This window comes from Microdochium trichocladiopsis (assembly GCF_020744255.1).
Source record: "Microdochium trichocladiopsis strain MPI-CAGE-CH-0230 chromosome Unknown B0I36scaffold_1, whole genome shotgun sequence".
In the NCBI taxonomy this organism is placed as follows: domain Eukaryota; kingdom Fungi; phylum Ascomycota; class Sordariomycetes; order Xylariales; family Microdochiaceae; genus Microdochium; species Microdochium trichocladiopsis.
Window position 1 is genome coordinate 1,363,560 of NW_025763544.1, and position 19,693 is coordinate 1,383,252.

The 19,693-nt window shown below is 55.1% G+C and overlaps 5 protein-coding genes across 5 annotated transcripts; 2 read left to right on the top strand and 3 right to left on the bottom strand.

The window, feature by feature from the left end:
- Positions 1 to 154: 154 nt before the first annotated feature.
- Positions 155 to 1,774, top strand: B0I36DRAFT_370884 (putative malate/L-lactate dehydrogenase; the record flags this gene model as incomplete). Its single annotated transcript, XM_046159956.1, has 4 exons — positions 155 to 636; positions 806 to 1,014; positions 1,169 to 1,282; positions 1,455 to 1,774. The coding sequence occupies 4 exons, from the start codon at positions 155 to 157 to the stop codon at positions 1,772 to 1,774; spliced, it is 1,125 nt and encodes a 374-aa protein (XP_046018063.1).
- Positions 1,775 to 2,019: 245 nt separating this feature from the next.
- B0I36DRAFT_235194 (RmlC-like cupin domain-containing protein) lies at positions 2,020 to 2,931 on the bottom strand (the record flags this gene model as incomplete). Its single annotated transcript, XM_046149383.1, has 1 exon — positions 2,020 to 2,931. The coding sequence occupies one exon, from the start codon at positions 2,929 to 2,931 to the stop codon at positions 2,020 to 2,022; it is 912 nt and encodes a 303-aa protein (XP_046018064.1).
- Positions 2,932 to 3,360: 429 nt separating this feature from the next.
- Positions 3,361 to 8,717, bottom strand: B0I36DRAFT_379081 (uncharacterized protein; the record flags this gene model as incomplete). The annotated part of the gene is made up of 8 exons (XM_046160750.1): positions 3,361 to 4,461; positions 4,527 to 5,548; positions 7,168 to 7,728; positions 7,804 to 8,037; positions 8,102 to 8,241; positions 8,310 to 8,395; positions 8,455 to 8,491; positions 8,553 to 8,717. The coding sequence occupies 8 exons, from the start codon at positions 8,715 to 8,717 to the stop codon at positions 3,812 to 3,814; spliced, it is 2,895 nt and encodes a 964-aa protein (XP_046018065.1). The 3' UTR covers positions 3,361 to 3,811.
- A 1,966-nt stretch (positions 8,718 to 10,683) lies between these two features.
- Positions 10,684 to 13,488, top strand: B0I36DRAFT_419378 (cytochrome P450; the record flags this gene model as incomplete). Its single annotated transcript, XM_046162131.1, has 9 exons — positions 10,684 to 10,841; positions 11,075 to 11,294; positions 11,395 to 11,582; positions 11,689 to 12,110; positions 12,234 to 12,437; positions 12,656 to 12,726; positions 12,832 to 12,936; positions 13,071 to 13,141; positions 13,276 to 13,488. 9 exons carry the CDS (start codon positions 10,684 to 10,686, stop codon positions 13,391 to 13,393), a joined length of 1,557 nt encoding a protein of 518 aa, XP_046018066.1. The 3' UTR covers positions 13,394 to 13,488.
- A 3,064-nt stretch (positions 13,489 to 16,552) lies between these two features.
- B0I36DRAFT_370887 (heterokaryon incompatibility) lies at positions 16,553 to 17,314 on the bottom strand (the record flags this gene model as incomplete). Its single annotated transcript, XM_046159957.1, has 1 exon — positions 16,553 to 17,314. The coding sequence occupies one exon, from the start codon at positions 17,312 to 17,314 to the stop codon at positions 16,553 to 16,555; it is 762 nt and encodes a 253-aa protein (XP_046018067.1).
- Between the last annotated feature and the right edge of the window lie 2,379 nt (positions 17,315 to 19,693).

Genomic DNA, 19,693 nt, shown 5'->3' on the forward strand with positions numbered 1-19,693 from the left:
TCCCTAGCTCAACACCACAACTGGAACCAGTGATCTGCGACTCCACAACCAACTACCGGCCAAGTCCACCTTCACCAACTTCATATATCAAGAGAGGCGCCCCAATCTATACAGAAAAGAAACTATTTACAGGGCCAATCACACGCACACAGCCATGGCAGACCCCAACACCAACACTCCCACCGCTCCCGAAGAGCAGGAGCCACAGCAGCAGCAGCAGCAACAGAAGAAGCGCTTCGTCACAGCCGCCTCGGCAAAGGCCTACGTGACCTCTGTCCTCGCCGCGGCGGGGACATCCCCCGGGGACGCGGCCGTCGTCGCGCACGGGCTCGTGGCCGCGGACCTGCGCGGCATCGACACGCACGGGGTCAACCGCATCCCGTCGTACATGGCGCGCGTGTCGCAGGGCGTGCTCGACCCCCGGGCCACCCCGGTGCTGAGCGAGGTGACGCCCGTCGTGGCGGCCGTGGACGGGCGCAACGGTTTCGGCTTCCTGGCGGCCGAGATGGCCATCGCGAGGGCCGTCGAGATGGCGAGGGCGTTTGGGATCGGGATGGTCAGCGTGAAAGGGTCGAATCATTTCGGTATGAGCGCGTGGATCGTGCAGAGGGCGATCGATGAGGGGATGATGAGTCTGTAAGCAAATATTTCCCCCCTTTTATTCCTGTTAAGGATATATGTATCCAGGCACCGGCAGACTGTTGTGGCTCTGGAGTTGCATGCTCTTTCTTTCTTTCTTTCTTTCTCTCTCTGTCTCATTTCTAAGCCGAGGCATTCCTTTTGCTGACCAAAACCAAAAATCTAGGGTCTTTACAAATTCCTCTCCGGCTCTGCCCGTCTACGGAGGTCAGAGCAAGCTCCTCGGGGTGTCGCCGATCGCGTGCGGCGCGCCCGCGGGCAAGGAGAAGCCGTTCATCCTGGACATGGCGCCCTCGATCGCGGCCAGGGGCAAGATATACAAGGCGAAGCGGCGAGGGGAGAAGATCCCGCTCGACTGGGCGCTGGATGGAGAGGGTAAGGTCTTTTGTCTTTTGTTCTTTTGTCGTTTTTTTGTTGTTGTTGTCTTTGTTTCCTGGAACGCCCGCACTTTGTTGACGAGAACCATGGGGGGTACAAGTGATATACATTGTCTCTCATTAAACTTGTGCTAACGGCATTTTGAACACAGGCAAGCCTACGGATGATCCGAGCAAGGCCCTCGAGGGTGTCATGCTGCCAATGGGAGGACCCAAGGGGTCTGGTCTGGCCATCATGATGGATGTGTTCTCTGGTGTGCTCTCAGGTAAATGTCTCCCTTTGCTTGCCGGATTTAGTGATTTTACACTTCTGCTCTTTGGCGGCAACGGAATTCGAGGCTCCGTCTCAACAAGCCCTTCGAAAACCAAGACTACACCATCAGCGTGCAATGAGAGAGTTTCTGAAATAGAAAAGCTGACGTGAAAGGACAACAACAGGCTCCGCGTTCGCCGGCCACGTAACCGGCCCTTATGACCCGTCCAAGCCCGCCGACGTGGGCCACTTCATCGTCGCGATCAAGCCGGACCTCTTCATGCCGCTCGAGGACTTCAAGGCCCGCATGGACTACCTGTACCAGCGGGTGGTCGGGTCCGACAAGGCCAGCGGCGTCGAGCGCATCTACTTCCCCGGCGAGATTGAGCAGATCACCCAGGAGGAGCGGGAGAGGACGGGGATTCCGTACGTGCAGGCCGAGATTGACGCGCTGAATGAGGTCGCGAGGGGGCTGGGGGTGGGCGATATTGTTGTTGAAGAATGAGGCGTAGGCAGCCTTTTTGGTTGGGTGTAGAGGAAAAAACAAAAGCTGGCGAGCACGACGGAACCGATTGAATGTTTCTGAATATTTGAAGAAGCTTGAAGAAGAGTTTGGATATATATAAAAAAATGATATCTAGCTGTAATGACATGACAATCCCAATGCATAAACTCCGATTCTATGTACATTCGACATCGCTCGTACTCCCTTTTTCAAGCCGAGTCACTGTATCTTTAGATTTGCATAAATCAAGCCATCATCGACTTGCCAATCTCGCTCGCCCAGTTCTTGGCCCTCTCAAACCCATTGCTGTGGGTCTGGTAGTCGAAGAACGCTTGGCGGACCTCGGCCTGGCTCGTCACGACAAACGGGCCATACTGCACGATCGGCTGGTCGTGCACCTGGCCCGCGATGAGCACCAGGTGCACGCCCTCCTTGGCCTCCGCGGGGACCTCGATGTTGACGACGTCGCCCTCCCGCTCAAACACGACGTTGTGAAACTGCTTGACCTCCCTCTTCTGCACGCCCTCGCCAAACGACGCGGACCCGGAGATGACGTACGCAAACGTGTTCCACCCCTTGGGCACCGGCTGGGCCAGCTTACCCCCCGGAGCGACCGAGATGTCGAGCCACCACACGGGCGTGTAGGCGAGGTCCTTGAGGCTCTCGACGCCGCCGGCCTGGCCCGAGATGACCTTGATCCGGACTTTCCCGTCGTCCAGCTCGACCTTGGGGATCTCGGAGGCCCGCAGGTCGCGGTAGCGGGCGTCGCAGTTCTTGAGCTCCTTGGGCAGGTCGACCCAGAGCTGCAGGCCCGCGTTGGGGCTCCCGTCGGCGTTGGCCCGCGGCATCTCGGCGTGCACGATGCCCTTGCCCGCCGTCATGAACTGCAGGTCCCCTTCCTCAATGGTGCCCCGGTTGCCCGCAAAGTCCTCGTGGTCGATCGCCCCCTTGAGCACGTACGTGATGGTCTCCATGCCCCGGTGCGGGTGGTCTGGAAAGCCGGCCCCGGGGGATATGTTGACGTGGTCGAGCATCAGGAACGGCGACAGGTTGCGCAGCTGCGGCGTGCCGATGGAGCGCCGCACCACGGCGCCGGCGCCCTCGGGCTGCTCATTGGCGTACAGGACCTTGGCGATGCCGCGCGGGTTGGTCGTCATGGTGGAAGATGTGGTCAGGTCTTGCTTGTGGGAGGAGGGGTCGTAGAAGTGTGATGAGGACGAGGAGGTGGTGGGGTTTGCTTCTGTGACTGGGTTGTTGTGGTTGCTGCTAGGATAAATGTCCTTGAGCCTGGTGATCAGCAGATCTAGGCTGGTGAGGTGTGGTGACAAGTGCTGTGCGATCTGGTCTCTGTACAAGATTGTTGAGACAATAGCCACGAGGATGGAGAGGATGATTGTGAAAAGCTTCATCGGGACAGATAGGGCGGGGTAGAGGACCCTTCATATACTGAGGCCGCAAGCTTGACAGATGAATGAGGGGGAAGCAAGAATTGGAACTGTCGTGAAGCTTCGCCAGGGTTGCGCTTTAGAAGCAGCCTCGAACTCTGTCCACCTCAGCGTTCGGCAGGTACGGTGCTTGTCAAGCTCAATCCCTAAGTGATCAGTCAGTGCTTGACAAGCAGCTCTTGATTGGGCTGTCTGGGTGGCACCCGCGCTCACTGCCCCACAGATTACCAAGATTTACATCAGCAGCTGAGGCACCAAGGCGGTGCCCCACTCTTTAAAGGCCTGGCTTCGCCTTGTTCTTTATTCAGCACGACGAACAACATGATTCGTCAATGGGTTCAACCCCGTCAACTGGTAGGCTTCACTTTGAGTTGTCCTTCACAACGTCTCGCACACGAACAAAGGGCTGAGACCGCGATTAGAGCCAACTTGACGCGTTTACACTTGATTTTGCGCTCTGTGATAACGATGATACCTGCGACAGTCGATCAACGGCATATTAACTCCGCCCCGCTTCCCCTCCAGTCAGCAAACCCCAGTGACCAAGCAATGACACCAGACCCTTCACCTGCACTCTTCTCGTCCTTCCCGCCTACGACTTGAATCCTCCTAGCCGTGCGGCCTTGGCGAGCCAGCCATCTCCCCCATCGCCGCCGCGCAGATTCTGGGAGGCGCGACGGACAGAGACCCGCCACGACCACTCAATCTGGTGGCCCTTTGGCATGAATGCGGTAGGTCCAGACGTGGTACCCGCTGGCGACCGAGGCATCTCTTCCATCTGGGAGGCGCCTGGCTTGTCGTGGCGGTCCTTGAGGAAGGCGTTCATCATCTGTCCCAAGTGCAGGCCTTTGCTCTTGCGTGGATCAGGCGGGGCGGTGCCGTTAATGGCGCTTGCCGCCACCGCCGCCTCGTACTGACGTTGCTTCTCCTCCAGGATGGACGAGTTGTCGGTGTGCCATGAAGCTCGGCGCTCGGCGTACCTTCCGTACACTCCAGCGTTGCCCTGCTCGGCCTCGTAGGCGGCCGCCATGACCTGGTCCATGATCTTATCACCTGGGCGGACGTGCGCCATGTCGGGCGCGGCAGGGCCGTTGCCGCGGACTGCCGAGCTGGGCTTCTCCCAGAACTTGCGACCTGGAACGAAAGCACCAAACACTGATGATGGCGGCCGCCCTTTGCTGACCCGCGGCCAGCAACACTTGTAGAACACAAACGCAGTGGTAGCTATAGATGCCAGAGCAACTGATATGACGCGTTAGCATATCTTGCAGACTCCAACGGGCAGATTCATCCCAATCTGCACTTACTAACGATACTGAGAGCTGCTACTCCGCCAGCCCCAATACTCCAGGGCACAGTGTCGAACGAGGCGTCGTTGTGGTCCGCACTAGGGCCAGCTGGCGTACTCGACGGAAGGATAATAGGAGCAGCACTCTCAATAGGCATGAAACCGAGACCCGTGGTGATCGATTCTCTTCGTGTCGTTGCGGAAGGACTGGCTCTAGTCGACAGAGTAGTTGCAGGCACTCCATTGCCGAGCCCACTCGACGAGAGAGTGAGACTCGTCGTCACCTGGGTTAATGTAAGAGTCGGCTGGGTTGTGGTTGGAGACTCGGTAGTTGTGGTCGACTGCTCATCTGAAGATGTAGTATCGAGGCTAGTTGTCGCTGTGGTCCGGGGCGGTGCTATTGGCGTCAGGGTCGTAAAGGGTGACGCCAGAGGCACGGTGGTTGCGATTGACGGCGCTGCCGTTGTTGCCGGTACATCAGTGGTGCTGTTGTCGTTAGTCTCCCTCGCCGGATCCTTAACCAGATTGGGCTGTGACTGAGATGTCACAACTGGAGGCGGGGGAGGGGCCGGCGGCGCAACAGTCGTCACAGGTGGCTCAATGGTTGTCACAGGCGGCGCAATAGTCGTCACAGGCAAATTGATGACGGGAGGCGAGATGATGCTTGTAGCAGGACTGGTTGTTGTGACAGGACTGGCTGTTGTGACAGGATTGGCTGTTGTGACAGCTGGTGGTGGCGGCGGCGGTGGAGGCTGTACAGTAGTCGTCGCGGGCAGCGTGCTTGTAGTCACAGCTGGAGCAGGAGGAGGAGGAGGCGCGATGCTGGTTGCCGCAGGAGGCGGAGTCTGTGGCGAGGGCGGAGAGGTTGGCGAGGGCAGTGAAGCTGGCGAGGAAGGTGAAGCCGGTGAAGCAGGCGAGGGTGTGTCGACTTCTTTCAAATCATCGCCGCTCTCGCTTTCTGCGCCACTATCGCCATCGCTATCGTCCCTGACACGATTCCGAAATTGCCGGCGTGGATGAATCTCGACGTTGGCCAGAGCCCTGCGAAACCGTCAGCACCTTGGGGATTTTCTAGTCTGTGGATTCCAATCAGTACCTCCTGCTGGAGCGTCGCAACGCAATGTTGGACATTTCGAGTGTGATCGCCAAGGATGAAAATGGCGGATTCGTCCCTGTCTCTTCCCACCAGGCCTGTCAAAGGACTAGATGTTGCAGTCTGACGAGAAGGAAAAATAACAAAAAACGACAGCGAACAAACAAAAAGGACCAGCCTCGAACGAATGAAGAAGCGACCTAGAAGATGGGCAAAATACGGTCGCAAAGACGCCGGCGTCCAGAAAAGAACAAGGAGAAACAGGAAGAAGAGGGCGACGGCAAGGCTTGACGATCAACGCTAGGGAGGAAGGAAGAAGGAAAGAAGAAGGAAACAAGAGCGGGCCACGGCGCGAGCTGGCATGTAGGACCACGAAGGCGTTCTAAGTATGGTATATTCCCGAGGTCTGATGATCCATCCAGGGCGAAACAGCACGGGGCCCCATGTCCGGCAGCCGAGTTGAACTGGTCGAGGCGGCAGTGGAACGAGCTGAGACGTGGAGCAGCGTGCCGGGGTGGGCAACTCAAACTGAAGGTGTTTCGAGCCCTGGACGGCGAGTCTTGCAGGACCCCACAGCTGCCGAGTTTGCCACCAGAAAGCAGGTGCGCGCCGGTCTGTCATCGGCGGCCATTATACTAAGGACTCGGCTTTGACCTGGAAGGGACAGTTGCGAGGCAAGGCTGTGGGCAGGAAAGGCCATGATGCGCTGGTCTGATTGTGTTGTCTGGGTGGGAGGTAGTTCTGGGGTCTCTTGAGCAAGTGCAGGCGGGCGCAGGTGCCGGTGCAGGCGTTGATCCAGGCCCCACTGTTTAAAGACACAGGGTCACACCTTCCGTGCCTGGTTCTGCGCGGCTGGGCCTGCCTCTTGGCGGCTTTAGCGTCATACTACCAGAGCACGCTTGCACCACTTGATCCTGGCCTCGGCTGCCCCTTGGAGTTTCGTCCATTTGATACTGCGCCTTGTTGGGTACGTACTTTAATATCCCAAAGTCCAATTCCAGGCTGTCTCTCGAGCGACGAGAATCCTTTATTTGTCTGCCCACTACTCTGGGTTGGTGTTGATGTCAATTTGTACACGTGTGTACCAAGTGCCCGCTGGAAGGGCGGCCTCCAGCTCCAGAGCCATGCGCACAGACGGCGCGCTCCTGATCCAGTGCAACCTATATTGCACACTGCCTGCCTACATAGTTCTTCCCTCTCTGCACTTGTCCATCCTGCAATCCGAGGGCCTTGCGCTAACTAACCCGGCGGCTCCAATGATCCGTGCCTCTGCTGGATTACGTGTCGTGTCGATCGTTGCTCCAGGAACCGGGGTGATTCGCACTCGGCGCCCAGGACAGTCGTTGTCAATATCACATGCCATTAAGGACAGTGTCCCAGATCATGGACAGCATCCCACACCAGACCGATTCCGAATAATATTCCTTTGCCCCTGCTGTCTTTACCACTAACCGCTAAACCAAATACAGAAAAAGTACCAGCTAAAATCCAATCCGGGAGTGCATCATTCCTCGTCCCTCACCTCGTGCCAGCCTCCACCACCGTGCTTGTCTGTGGCATTACATACAACCGCGGTTGACAGTGCGGACAGCGGCCATGCTTGGTGCCCGCTGATGCCCGGTGGTCCCCGTTCACGCCCGTCTCCTCTACGTCCACAGCTCCACTGGCGTCGCTCCCGTGGCTTTCATCGCCGAGCGCCAGCTCTTCGTCCACGGCCCACGTCTTCTTCATCGAGATGCGCCCCAGCTCGAAAGAGCCCGTCCTCTCAGAGCCCGCGTGAGGCGTCGCCCTCCCAGCTCCGACCTCGTAGTCACCTTGCTCCGGCCGCAGCTGCGTCTCAGAGCCAGTGTCATCTTTGAGCTGGTTGAAGGACCGCTTGGACACTTTCGAGCCCTTCGAATTCTCCGAGCTATTATGTTCGCTTGTCGATCGAGGACCGAGCTTGGCTGTCCCTGTAGCCGAGTATCTGCCACCAAACAGAGGCCGAAGCAGCGGCACACAGCCGAGGATGATACCCAGAGCCGGCTCCATTACACTGAGTAGTGCCGTTGGGATCGTCGTGCCTGTTGAGTCGGACTGCTCGTACCCGACGAGTGCTTTGAGGCGGATCGAGCTCACAATGCAGACACTGTCATGCCGTACGGTCAGCTCGGGGAGCAACACTCGTCGCAGATGGCGAAAGATTGAGCCGAGGACAACTTACATGAAACCAATTCCAAAGGTCGCGATCAGAACCAGCTTTCTGTACAAGGCGATCTCCAAGCCGTACAAGTAAGGCATCGGCAAGACAAGAATAGTCAGGTCGGTCACAATGTTGAGAGTGCCGGTGAAAATCCAGAATGCAAGCAGGTTGCCACATTCTCCCGGGAGGGTGGGATCCCAGTATAAGGCGAATGGTCGGCAGATGAAAATGGAGCCAGCACCCATGATTATCATCCTGCATGATCGATGACAGTTAGTGACACATGGCGGACCAGTTGCAAAGCCGCCGAGAGACTTACCAAGTGACGCACAAGGCCATAGTAACCTTGGCGGCGATGATGAATGCGCGCATGGTGAAGATGCGAAGATACAAGGTTAGGATGGAAATCTTGACAATGGTGATGTCTGTCGTCCACATGACTTGCATTGCCAAAAGATGCTGCAAACAAATCTCAGTCAGTTGGCTATCCCGCAATATGGGCCGCTGGTCATCGTGTGTTTCTTTACCTTGATGAACATCTCTTGACTTGGTCTGATGCCAAATTCATTCTCAATCTGTTCTCCTGGGATTCCTAAACCACCAACAAGTACCGCTGAGGGCGCTTCGTTAGTGCGCAAGCGCATCATTCGGCACGAGTTCTCGAAAACATACCTGATATGTTGACGCCTTGGTAAATGACCAGAAGGACCTGAACCACGGTGCTTGTCAGCCTCTAGGCCAGCCAGTTGTGAGAACGATGGGAAGCTTACGCATGCGCCGATCATGATCTTGTCGCTGAGGTCGAGCTTCCTGTTCGACATCCGCCTCGCGATGACTCTGAGGACGACGGCCACGACAGGCAGGACCGCAAAGATCACGCAGAGGGATATGAACATCCGCTGACTGGGATAGAGGACTGGAAATGTGTGAACCATCTTGGCGTTTGGCTCAGAGAGCGCTAGATCGTCTGAAGATGAGTCGGAGGATTAACACGGCCGTTGGAAATATCTCGGACCAGAAGATGGTCAAGCGCGCCGGCCACACAATCTTTATAGAATGTCTTCCATCACGATCGCAATTCAGCACGACAACTTGGAGAGAAATCAGGTTTTGACTTGCTGCAACGCTGCTGAAGAGAACAAAGAAATATAGGGCAAGGTTGTCATATTGACGACTGATCTATCATGATTTCATGCTCGTTAGAGGGGTTCTCGATCGAGCGCGGCAATTTGTCGACTGGCATCACCCTGAAACCTCAAACGGCGAAGGCAACGCACCAATAGACAGGACTCGGAGGATTGCCGGGGGAACCTGCCGGCTTGCTTATTGCCGCACAGCGAATGCAGTTGCTTTTGTTCAGCTGTTTTTGGCCATCCAGCGCCTCATTGGCCCCGGACCCTGAGCGGCTCAATCGAGAATGCCATGCAGAATCAAGGCGACGCCGGTAGCCAACCTTGCCGGGCCCGTCATCCTGGTCCTGGCTGCTGCGTTGACAACCCTGGCTGCAGTTACTGGGGGAATGACCTACACAAAGGGCCAAGAACTTTGCAGCTTGAGAATCTTTGGATGCATTCACTACTGGAATAGGGGGCATGCCTGGGAGAATGGCACGAGCAGCTCCATTACATTGGCCACGGACAGGAATGCCCAAGGCCATAGTATGAGCCGCTTGAAGAAACGACTATTTAACGCCACGGACTTCACTGAGGGGCACGGCTTCGACAGACTTGACCCCAGAATCTGCAAACAGGACTGCAGATCTTCAGTTGAAAGCGGGTGGCTTAAAATGATGGAACACTAGTTACACGTAACCGCGGAATAAACGTCCGGCACAATGGAGCAAGTCCCATTTTTTGCGGCAGTGGCTTGGTCGATCTAGGTAGCCGCACCAACAACGTCCCGACTGGCAATCGAAACCGAGAAGAAACGTCTGGCTGGCCCCTCGCTCATCGCGGCTATTTAGTTGGCCCGCTCTGCCTGGCCGGAGATGGCACACAAGGCATATGATGGCTCATGAAATTTGGCAAAGAATTGCGACAGGTCAATTCGGGGGCACAGGGCTTTGCATGGCCCGGCCCACAGCCTCCAACCGGGTGCATCGTCGACTGGGAAGTCCTGGCACCAGATGTGTTATCTCAAAGCCATTGATTGGCTGTGCTGAACCAGTCCCTGTTATAGTCCCCGGTCTCTTTCTGCTGCATGCACCTGGGTATTGCGTGCAGCTTGAAGCGTCCAGCACTCCATTCTCGGAGGCTCGATCCTTGACTCTGCTGCAAAGGTGGGGGAAAATAGGACTGGCCCCCAGAAGCTGAGATGTAAATCTGCACCTGTGCACCAGGGTTCTTTCGGGTAGGTCGATTCAAGTGTTCCGGCGCCGCGAGGACAAGGGGGCTTGTTTTGCCGTGCCTGGGAGATGATCGAGGCACGTCAGCTGCAATGCATGGGACGTTGTACGGCATCAGGGACGTTTATCTTGAACCTCTAACCCCTCCTCCCATGCATTCTGACACCACTCTTCTCACGGCCTATGGTTCATTTGTGCCGCATCTGGAGTCAGACGTCGGCAAGCCAAGGATATAAGAGACGGGGAAAAAGAAAAGTAAGTATTCACTTGCCGCGTTGCAGTATCATCTATCGCCTGCCGGGACCTTGGCCCTTGTGCCGATACTTCCTTCTTCAACGTTGGCTCCGCACCACGGCTGCCACAATGAGCCCCATTGGAGAGTCGGAAATGTTGCCGGCCTGTTGTTGCTCACTGACCGTTTCCGTGCAGGTATTGGCCTTTTGCATTGGACCGCCCTCCCTTTTACACCTGATCTGCAGGCACTCCTCATTTTAAGCAGCCAGAAAAAAACCCCTCGCGCCCCTCGACTTCCGTCTTGGGCAATCCTGTTCCTCATAATGGGTCGTCCGGACACGATCCTCGGCAAATTCGAAGCTCTCGCCAGCCACCTCAGTCAGCCCCTCAAGACCGCCATGGACGAGCTGCAGAATATCCACTGGCCGCGAAAGACGGCATTGGTTGCAGTCATAGGCCTGCTTGTCGGCCTTGTCGCGCTGTACGTGTCACATTTTTGTGTGAACTTTCTTTGCTCGTATCCCCAGACGCCCACATGAGCTGAAAGGCCTGTTTACTTTGCCACACTATACGCCGGCCGTGGGGGGCTCCTCTGGTCCTTGACTATGTGTTCGGCATGGCTACTGCTGCTCGCGGAGAGGGAAGAAAGCAAGCAGCCGCCGATCTGCACCGTGCTGAAGTATGGGCGTTCTGTGGCTAATCTGCAACTCCCAGCCGGCGGCGATACTTGACCCCCATCAGCCATGTTCCGGGCCCGTTCTGGGCCTCCATCACACGGCTTTGGCATGTGTCCAAGATCATTGGTGGCAAGCAGAACTACACGCTCCTCGAGCTGCACGAGAAGCATGGCCACTTTGTGCGTGTTGCGCATAACGAGGTCAGCGTCTGCCATCCGGATGCGGTGAAGGCGCTATACCTGGCGCCGACGAGGAAGGTTTGTACCACTTTACTACCTTGCATCCTGAGATGCTGTCACCCCTCCTAAACCAAGGCAGTTCGCACGTCGGCTGACACTATCATCCTCACAAAAACAGGGCAAGTGGTACAGAATCTTTGTCTTTCCGGACTGGCGGTACCCTGCTGCCATCTCCATCCTCGATCCCAGGGAGAAGGCCGAGTTTATGAAATACATGTCCAACGCCGGCTTCCTTCTTCACAATGTCCTGCAGTATGAGGGCACCATTGACGAGAACATTGCCAAGCTCAAGCGATGGATGGACAGGTAAGAGACGCATCCTTGTGCATTGCATTGCCTACCTGGTGTGAATCTGAGTAAACTGAGAGAGATAAACCAACTGACATTTTGCTTCGTCCCCCGCCCCCCTCAGACACGCGGTAGAAGGCCGCCAGATGGACCTGGACAAGTTCTTCACGTACATGGCGTTTGACATAACCGGGGAGATCACCTTCTCGAAGCCCTTTGGCTTCCTCGACGAGGGCAAGGACGTCGGCGGCGCCATCGCGACCAACGTCGCCCTCCAGATCTTCCTGTGCACCTTTGGCTTCTACCGCTGGGCGTCTTGGGCGCTGTGCAACCCGCTCGTGACCTGGACCCAGCTCGCGCCCGTGGGCCACATTGTCAACACGTCGATGCGGGCCATTGCCGAGCGCCAGAAGAACCCGGACGCCAAGTTCGACATGTGCAGCCACTGGTTCCGCGGCATCCAGAAGGCCAAGAAGGAAGGGTTCGGCAACTTTGACGAGAGGCATCTCCTCTCTGCCGCGGTGTCGAACCTCGGTGCCGGGTCCGGTGAGTATAGTAGTAGCCTGGCCACTCTCATTCTTTATTCATTTCCCTTTATCACTCACCGTGTACTTCCTGCTTGACATGGAGAACGGCGAGGGACTAACATTCTCGTGATCCAAACGGCAGACACGGTGTCCTGCGGCTTACAGACGTTTGTGTACCAATCTCTTCGCAAGCCCGCGGTCTGGCAGCGCGTCCGCGACGAGATTGACGCCGCGCGCAAGCAGGGCCGCTGCGAGGGCGAGGTCGTCAGCTGGGAAGACGTGCAGCAGCTGCCATACCTGGACGCGGCCTGCAAGGAGGCGCTGCGCCTGCTCGCCCCCGTGTCGAGTAAGTCGTGCCCACTCACTCACTCCCTTCCCTGAGATCGATGGCAGTGTTTGTTATTGTTCGTTTGATCCGGTTGCTCACATGAGAACCTCACGGGATGCTGCCACACACAAGGATGTATCGAGCCACGCTCCGTGGCTGTGCTGTTGGAGAGCAGCGTCGACTGACCGTTTGTTTGTGTCGTGCTTTGTGCGCTATAGAGGGCCTGCCACGTATAGTCGGCAAGGATGGTGTCACCATCGCCGGCCAGCACTTCCCCGAGGGCACGCAGATGTCAATCAACCCTGGTGTAAGTTTTCCCGCTCACTGTCTTGTTCTTCCCATCTGCCGCAATAATATCCCTGCGCTGTGCGTGGTTTTGTGTCGGCTGACAGCAAAAACACATCTTCTCCAGGTCATCCAATTGTCCAAGGAGATCTGGGGCCCCGACGCCCAAGAGTTTGTCCCCGAGCGGTGGTTCAGCCCGGATATCGAGAGACAGTCAAAGTGTTTCATGCCTGTAAGTGCGCTCCTCCTCACACACACACACATCCCAAACTGCAGCTGTCCCCGGAAGCCATCAGAAATGATGGGTTCGGGACCGCGCAAAAAGAATGATTTTACTGACCTAGGCGTCTTACCGGACTATAACAGTGGGGACTAGGCTGGGGCTCTTGCCCAGGACAGAACCTGGCCAAAGTGCAGATCTACAAGACCATTGCGACGTGAGTAGTCCTTCCTTTGACGATTTTCCTTCTGGCACTCTTTGCTTCTCTTGAAACCCCCCTGCCTGGCATGCCAAATCGCGGTACTTGCGTTGCAATGTGCTGACGTCCCGCTCCTCCTCTCCTGTCCATAGTATTGTCCGAGACTACGACATCAAGCTAGTCGACCCGAGCAAGGAGTGGAAATGGGCCGCATACTTCACGCTGAACCCGCGCGACTGGCCCGTCTACGTGACCCAGCGCAAATACTAAGGACCTCTCATTGGTCTGGGATGGGTCAATCGAAGGGTAGAACCAATTCTTTTAGCTAGCAATGGGGTCCCAGGAACACGCCAGCGAGATGTGCCTCGCCTCTACCAGGAGCGCGCGTAGTGCCTTGGGCGTTAGGCGGAGGTAAGGAGACTCCCTGGACGGTCTTCGCTGTCAGAAGGGCGTGATGGCATTTGAGCATGATTATTGTTCGAGATATTTTATGAGGATACCACAAGTCAGTATAGTTATGAAAGTTCACCGCCGACCAGAGTTGCGAGCGTCCATCAGAGACTTTTTCAAGTGGGAACAATTACCACCTAATGATCATACTGAAATGAAACGACAGATCTAGCGACTGCGAAAGTCTATTAGGCTCTAGCAACGATAAAATACGTATCATCAATATTTTTGGCAGCCAAATAGCCCATCAATGAACCTGATCCATGTGTGGTATGCTTGCGAATAGACCAAGTAAAGTTAAACTTTCGTTCCTCTAGTTAGGTGTGAATCTGGTGCAAAGCATGACGCGCTCATGAGTGGTGCCACAAAATCTAGGTCATTCTTGCCTGCTGCCATAGACGGTCTACTTCATTCATAAACTCCACTTAGGACTGATTGGCCTTGGAAGGGTATAAAGCCCCCGTCACTTGCTGGTTCTCCACGTGATAGAGAATGGTGTACGTGAGTGATGAACGATAGAAGACAGTTATCCTCTCAAACCCCGCCCTGCGTAGTCGAGCAGTGACTGCTAGCCGAGCCAAAACTCGCAACGCTCGCTCGGCGACTGCGCCGGTTGTCCATCCACTCGCGAGCTTGCGTCATCGTTTGCTCATACAAGATCTTCCCATGAGCCTCCCAAGTCTTGTTTTTATGAAGTTTCTCGTCCGGTTTGTCCATCCACTCGCGAGCTTGCGTCATCTCATCCAACATCTTGCCATGAGCCTCCCAAGTCTTGTTTTTTGTAAGCTTCTCGTTCGTTCTGTCCGACCGCGCTGCATACTCCCGTACCCATATAGACCATGAACGGAGACCATGGTGATCAAAGTAAGCACATTGGAGATCAATGGGTTCGAGTGCGGGCATGTCTGGGATTTGCTCATCTAGAGCTTGCCAACGCGGCCAATGATGTGAGTCGCAGAACGTTTGGATCACGGCAAAAGGCACCTGATGCGCATCTTGGAGTATCCGAGCGTGGTCCCAGAAGTGCGTGACAATGTAAGGGAGCAAAGCCATATGTGCTCCCATAACTCTTGCCTGAGAACTCTGAACGCTAGAAGCCCTTGATGGAACAGAGCCAGATGACGGCGATGGTGAATCCATGCGCGGTTGTAGGTCTGCGTGATAGTCATCAGGACGTTTCGGAAGACCTCGCAGCCAGGAAACCACAGTTTCGTTGTTGTTGAATCGATGTAGGGGGTGGACGTGCGATGAAGAGCGTACGTTTTTACGGGGGCGCTTCTGCTTCGGGTGTTCGATTGTGTGAAGAATCGACGGGTCACAACTCCGTTTCTTGCTTCTCTGACCTAATCTTTCCGCCCCTTGAGTTACGGGGCGGCGTGTTCTCTGGCGAGAGGCCGTCATCCGCGTCGAAGGCTGGCTCTTTTTCCGTGAGGCCGCTTGTTTCGCAACAATGAAATCGTCGAAGTCCATCAGCGAGACGGAACGCAGGCAATCTTTCAGTATCTGCACATGACCCTGAAGTCTGAAACGGCGAACGTTCGAAGACAGCGCCTTGGAGTGAAGATGGTCTGAGATAGAGCTATGAATGACCTGCACGAGACGACTGCTACCTGTCTCAAGATTGAGAGAGCCAGCGCAGGCCCTGGCTGAATCAGTTTCCGCATGCTCATCGACAGGCCCTGCTCCTATCTCGATGAGACCTTTGGAGATGTCTCGCAACCGTTTCTCGAGCTGTTTGTCATCTCTGTATGTTTCCTTAGAGTTTCGCCACTTAGTGAAACACCGAAGTTCGGGCTCTTCGACGAGTGCCATAACATGGTACCATTCTTCGACACGGAAAGGCTTCCTGCTGAGCAACGCCCAGCTCATGGTCGTGAAGGAGCTGGTTCCATCCTCCAGATTGATCTCCTTGAAAATGTGATTGAAGAGTCGAGCAAGATCTTTGGGAACTGTATCGAGCTGACGAAGTAGGTTTGCTATACTGTGACCATTATCAAAGAACTCGAGAATCTCCTTCAGAACGAGAACGACCCAGAGGAACACGCCGCGAGACTTTGTTGTGATCGTCGATAATAGTTTTGGCAAATCCAAATATGGGTCGTCACCGCTCCGGGACAGTTTGTGATGGATGTAATTCTGGATATCGTGCATACTGTATTGCTCAACGACGATGACCGGGTGTGTGCCAGTAGAAAAGGTTGGAAAGTGGCGGCAAGAGATGACCAGTCGGACCCTGGTTAGGGATGCCATATTCAGCCAGAAATGGGCCTGATCTCGTATCTCTGTGGCGTTGCACTCGTCAAGAGCATCTATGAAAATCGTGGCGGAACTTGTCGACGGGGCGGAGAGCATGACCTCAAGAGTGTTCATCAGCTCTCTCAGATTCCATGATTGCGGTTCAGCTGTGGTTATTGTCAATGCCCTCGATATTTCGGCAGCGTGTGATACTTCCCGCAGATAGGAACGTTTCTGGAGAAGCAGTTGGTGGAGTACCGACCGGAACAGACCGACAGGGCTGCGATCAAGTTCATGGCCTTTCCTACTGAAAAAGTGACAAGCCACTAATCCGTCCTTTTCCTTTTCAGTTGCAGAAACTCGCCGAAATGCCTCTTTCAGCAGGACTGACTTGCCCACTCCCGGATTGCCCTTCAACCAGAGAATATTGTTACCTTTAGCCTCCAAACCTGAGGCTTCCCATAATTTGTACTGTGGGTGTTGAAACAGCCAGCCCGAGGTTTCAGGACTGGGCTTATCGATCTCTACATGCCTGGTGTGCATGCCTACGAATGCTAAAGAGCGCAGATACCACTTCTCCGTGTCGCCGAGAGCAGTGGAGTCGCAAGATCGGTCCAATGGTGCGTTGGGCAAGACGCTCCCCACAGTGGTCTGATGGCGGGCTGACGTTGTTGAGGCTATCTCGTTCTCTATGTGTGCGTGTCAGCGCCATCAATAATCGTCAACAACCTGCCATTCAAGTCTCTACTGACTATACTTACCGAGAGTGCGCGCAGACGTGTATGCCACCCGACGACTGACAGCCTCATCAAGTCGTACCAGAGCATTTTGGCGGCCTTCGCCATAGATCAGCGGCAGGCTCACCTCGAAGAGTCCGAGCATGCAATAGACCATATCTTCTTCAATTTTGGTTGTGCGTCTCTGAACCCAGCGCATACGCTCATGGCGCGAGAAGGTCATTGGCGTGAGCGCAGTCAAGGCTGCAACAGAAATTGTCGTCGCTTTGCTGATGAGCTCGCCAAGCGAGTCTTTGGTACCTAAGAGCTCTCCCTCCACGGAGAAGAACTCGACCGAGAACGGGGCAAGAAGCTCTTGCAGCGTCCAGCCTCGGGTCATCCAGCGGCTGGCACAAAAGATGGCCATAAAATCATTTCTGTTGGATATGGATACATCCTCGAGGTAGACGTAGCACCGGTCAGACTCCCGATACCACCGGAACATGGAGTTGATGGCCTCCGAGAGCTCTGCACTGCTCCTCTTATCGATGCAGCATGTATCGATCCAGAAGTGGTTGAGACCGTCGGCGACTGCTCTTTGTTGGCAGAAGGCAATCCTTTTGTAGCCGGCCATGGACTTGGCGATGCCGGATTGAAAGTCTGTGAAGGACACTTCGTCGCGGTCGGAGCCCCAGGTATGCGACAGGATAGCATAACGTGGAGTTTCTTCCCTGGCGAACGGGCCTACCAGAGAGACTTCGCCGTCGTTGTCAGCTCGAAGCAGCCTCATCGCGTTCCACAGCAACCGTAGATGGGGCCACAGATCCAAGTGGAGAGACTCGCAGCCTTGCTCTGTGACGGTGGTATTATCCGTGCTGATGGCCTCTGCATCCGATTGTGGCAGTGCTGCATATGCAGGACCTCTGGATGCATGGCCTCAGCAGCTCGGCTGCGCCACATGCAGCCGCCCTCAGAAAACAATATAAGTAGTTGAGTCGATCTAAGGGGCGCCAGACCTGTCATCACGGGCGGGCTTGCCCGGCTCAACAGCTCCGGAGCGGCTGCCACCGGTTACAGTGGCAGGCACCTGGTGCGCCCGACGCCCATAAGAGCCCTGTGCCTGGCTCCTGCTCCTGTTGCTGCAATGCCTGCCTGCGGCCTGGCCCCGAGCTTTCTCTCTTTCTGTCTACTGCACTATCATCGGTCCTCCTGCCCAACCGCCACAGACTTACTCTACTATTGGCCACATCGGTAGTCAACTACGCTAGCATCTGATTAACTAACGTACTCCACAAGCTAGTGAACCAACCCCCAGGTACCCATATGCAGCCACAACGCCTCAAATTAATTCAAACTATTAGGAATTCTCTTTCCTAGAGGTAGACTTAACATTCTAACACGTACGGGTGTTATAGCCGGGCTCGCCGTAGACGCTATAGTCTCTCGTACGGGCAAGCATAGTTATGAATTATCACCGCCTGCCAGAGTTGCGAGCGTCCACGAGCTCTTCCGACCGCAAACAATTACCAGGGCCCTAGCGCTAATCGCTTTGACGAATCCCGGGCATGCGAAAGACTCTTTATCGCAGGTAAGTATCACTGATGAATGCGATTACGACTGGGTTGAACACAGCAGGATTTTGTGACACCATGGCAGTCCTATAGGATGAACATCATTGCAGGCCCAGGTCCATTAGCCAATACTAATGCTTGGAGTGGCCAAAAAGGCTAGCTCAAGGCCCAATAGCACGAATTAGCTGAGATGCAACACGACCGTGAATCTCCATACTGTTCTTTCCCCTGATCATCTCCCAAGCCGTTGTATTTATTGCGGGAAATATGAGGAGCGACGCTGTCTAGTCTGAGGTGTTCAGCGTCGGAAGTCGGGCGGCCAATGGCTCGTGCCCTCATCGGCAGTGGCTTGCAATGCTTGTGACATTGCTCTATACTAGATTCACTCTGCATCTAAGTATCAAGATATCCGACAGCGCAACATTGCTCGATATGATGACATGCAAATAAAGGACATACAGAAAGTCTCATGAGCTGTGAGGGTCTGGTAAGGAGCTTTGTGACAGGCCAGCCAAGATAAAGCGCGAAGAAATATGACGAGGGTTAGGGCCATTATAGATCTTGACCATGCCGTGAAGGTCGACTTGTAGCTGGATGTCACAACGTATGCCCCACGGCCTTGGTTGACCATAATATGGGGACAGTAAGACTTTGGAGAAACCTTAACTTTCAAATAGAGGACCGAAACATTGGAGTTCCGCGTCCACCAAGGCCGTCTACTATCCGACCCGCCAGACAGCCATGACTTAGGCCTGCCCGCCACTCCCGGCGATATAGTTGTTTGTCTACGTTGTAGACTTCCAGTGTCTCACGGTAAGTACACCCATGCAGTCCGCTTTGGGCGGGGTATGATCTTGAGCCTATCCTCAACCAGATAGCTCCCTAGCAAAACGATATCGAGTATGACCTCTAAGGTAAGATATCAGGTCATAAAGGACAGACCGGAGGGTAAAGCGACAGATCTACAAGCCTACGCACAAGTATCAATATGAGGCTCGTGTAGGCAGCCTCGTCGACTCGGGCGAGCAAGGGCAGTGCTGTTGAGTGGCGTTTATGTCCTAGATTCTGTGATCTCCGCGAAAACATTGCCTGCTTGGTGGCTTGTGCCATACAGCAAGGCAGATTAGTCGAACGAGCCATCTACAATCGTTGCTTGCGGGGTTTGTAAAAGCACAGCCTCCACGAAGGAGGAAGAGTTGCACTTTGTGTTGCATGGCACTGTTGATCACCCATGGCCAATGGCGGAGCTCGGGATGACGGGCCATTAGGACAGACGAATTCGACACTATCGACCAAAAAGGGCAGATTTCTGGAAAGACTCCACTGTGGACACCGAGGACTCTTTCATGGATGGCACGGTCGCGGCGCAGCAACCGATCGCCACGCTTACTCGAATCACCTGACCGATGGACCCCTTCGGCCAAGAACACAGCCAGGACAGGCAGAATGCTGGTCAGTTGTTGATGAGGTCATGGCCACATCGACTGACTGCAGTTGCTGACTGTGGATCAAGTCAACGCGATTGCCCGGGTCTCATGGTTGCTCAACACGGTCACAAATCGTACGAGCATTCTGGAATTGGAGGTGAGGCATTACCC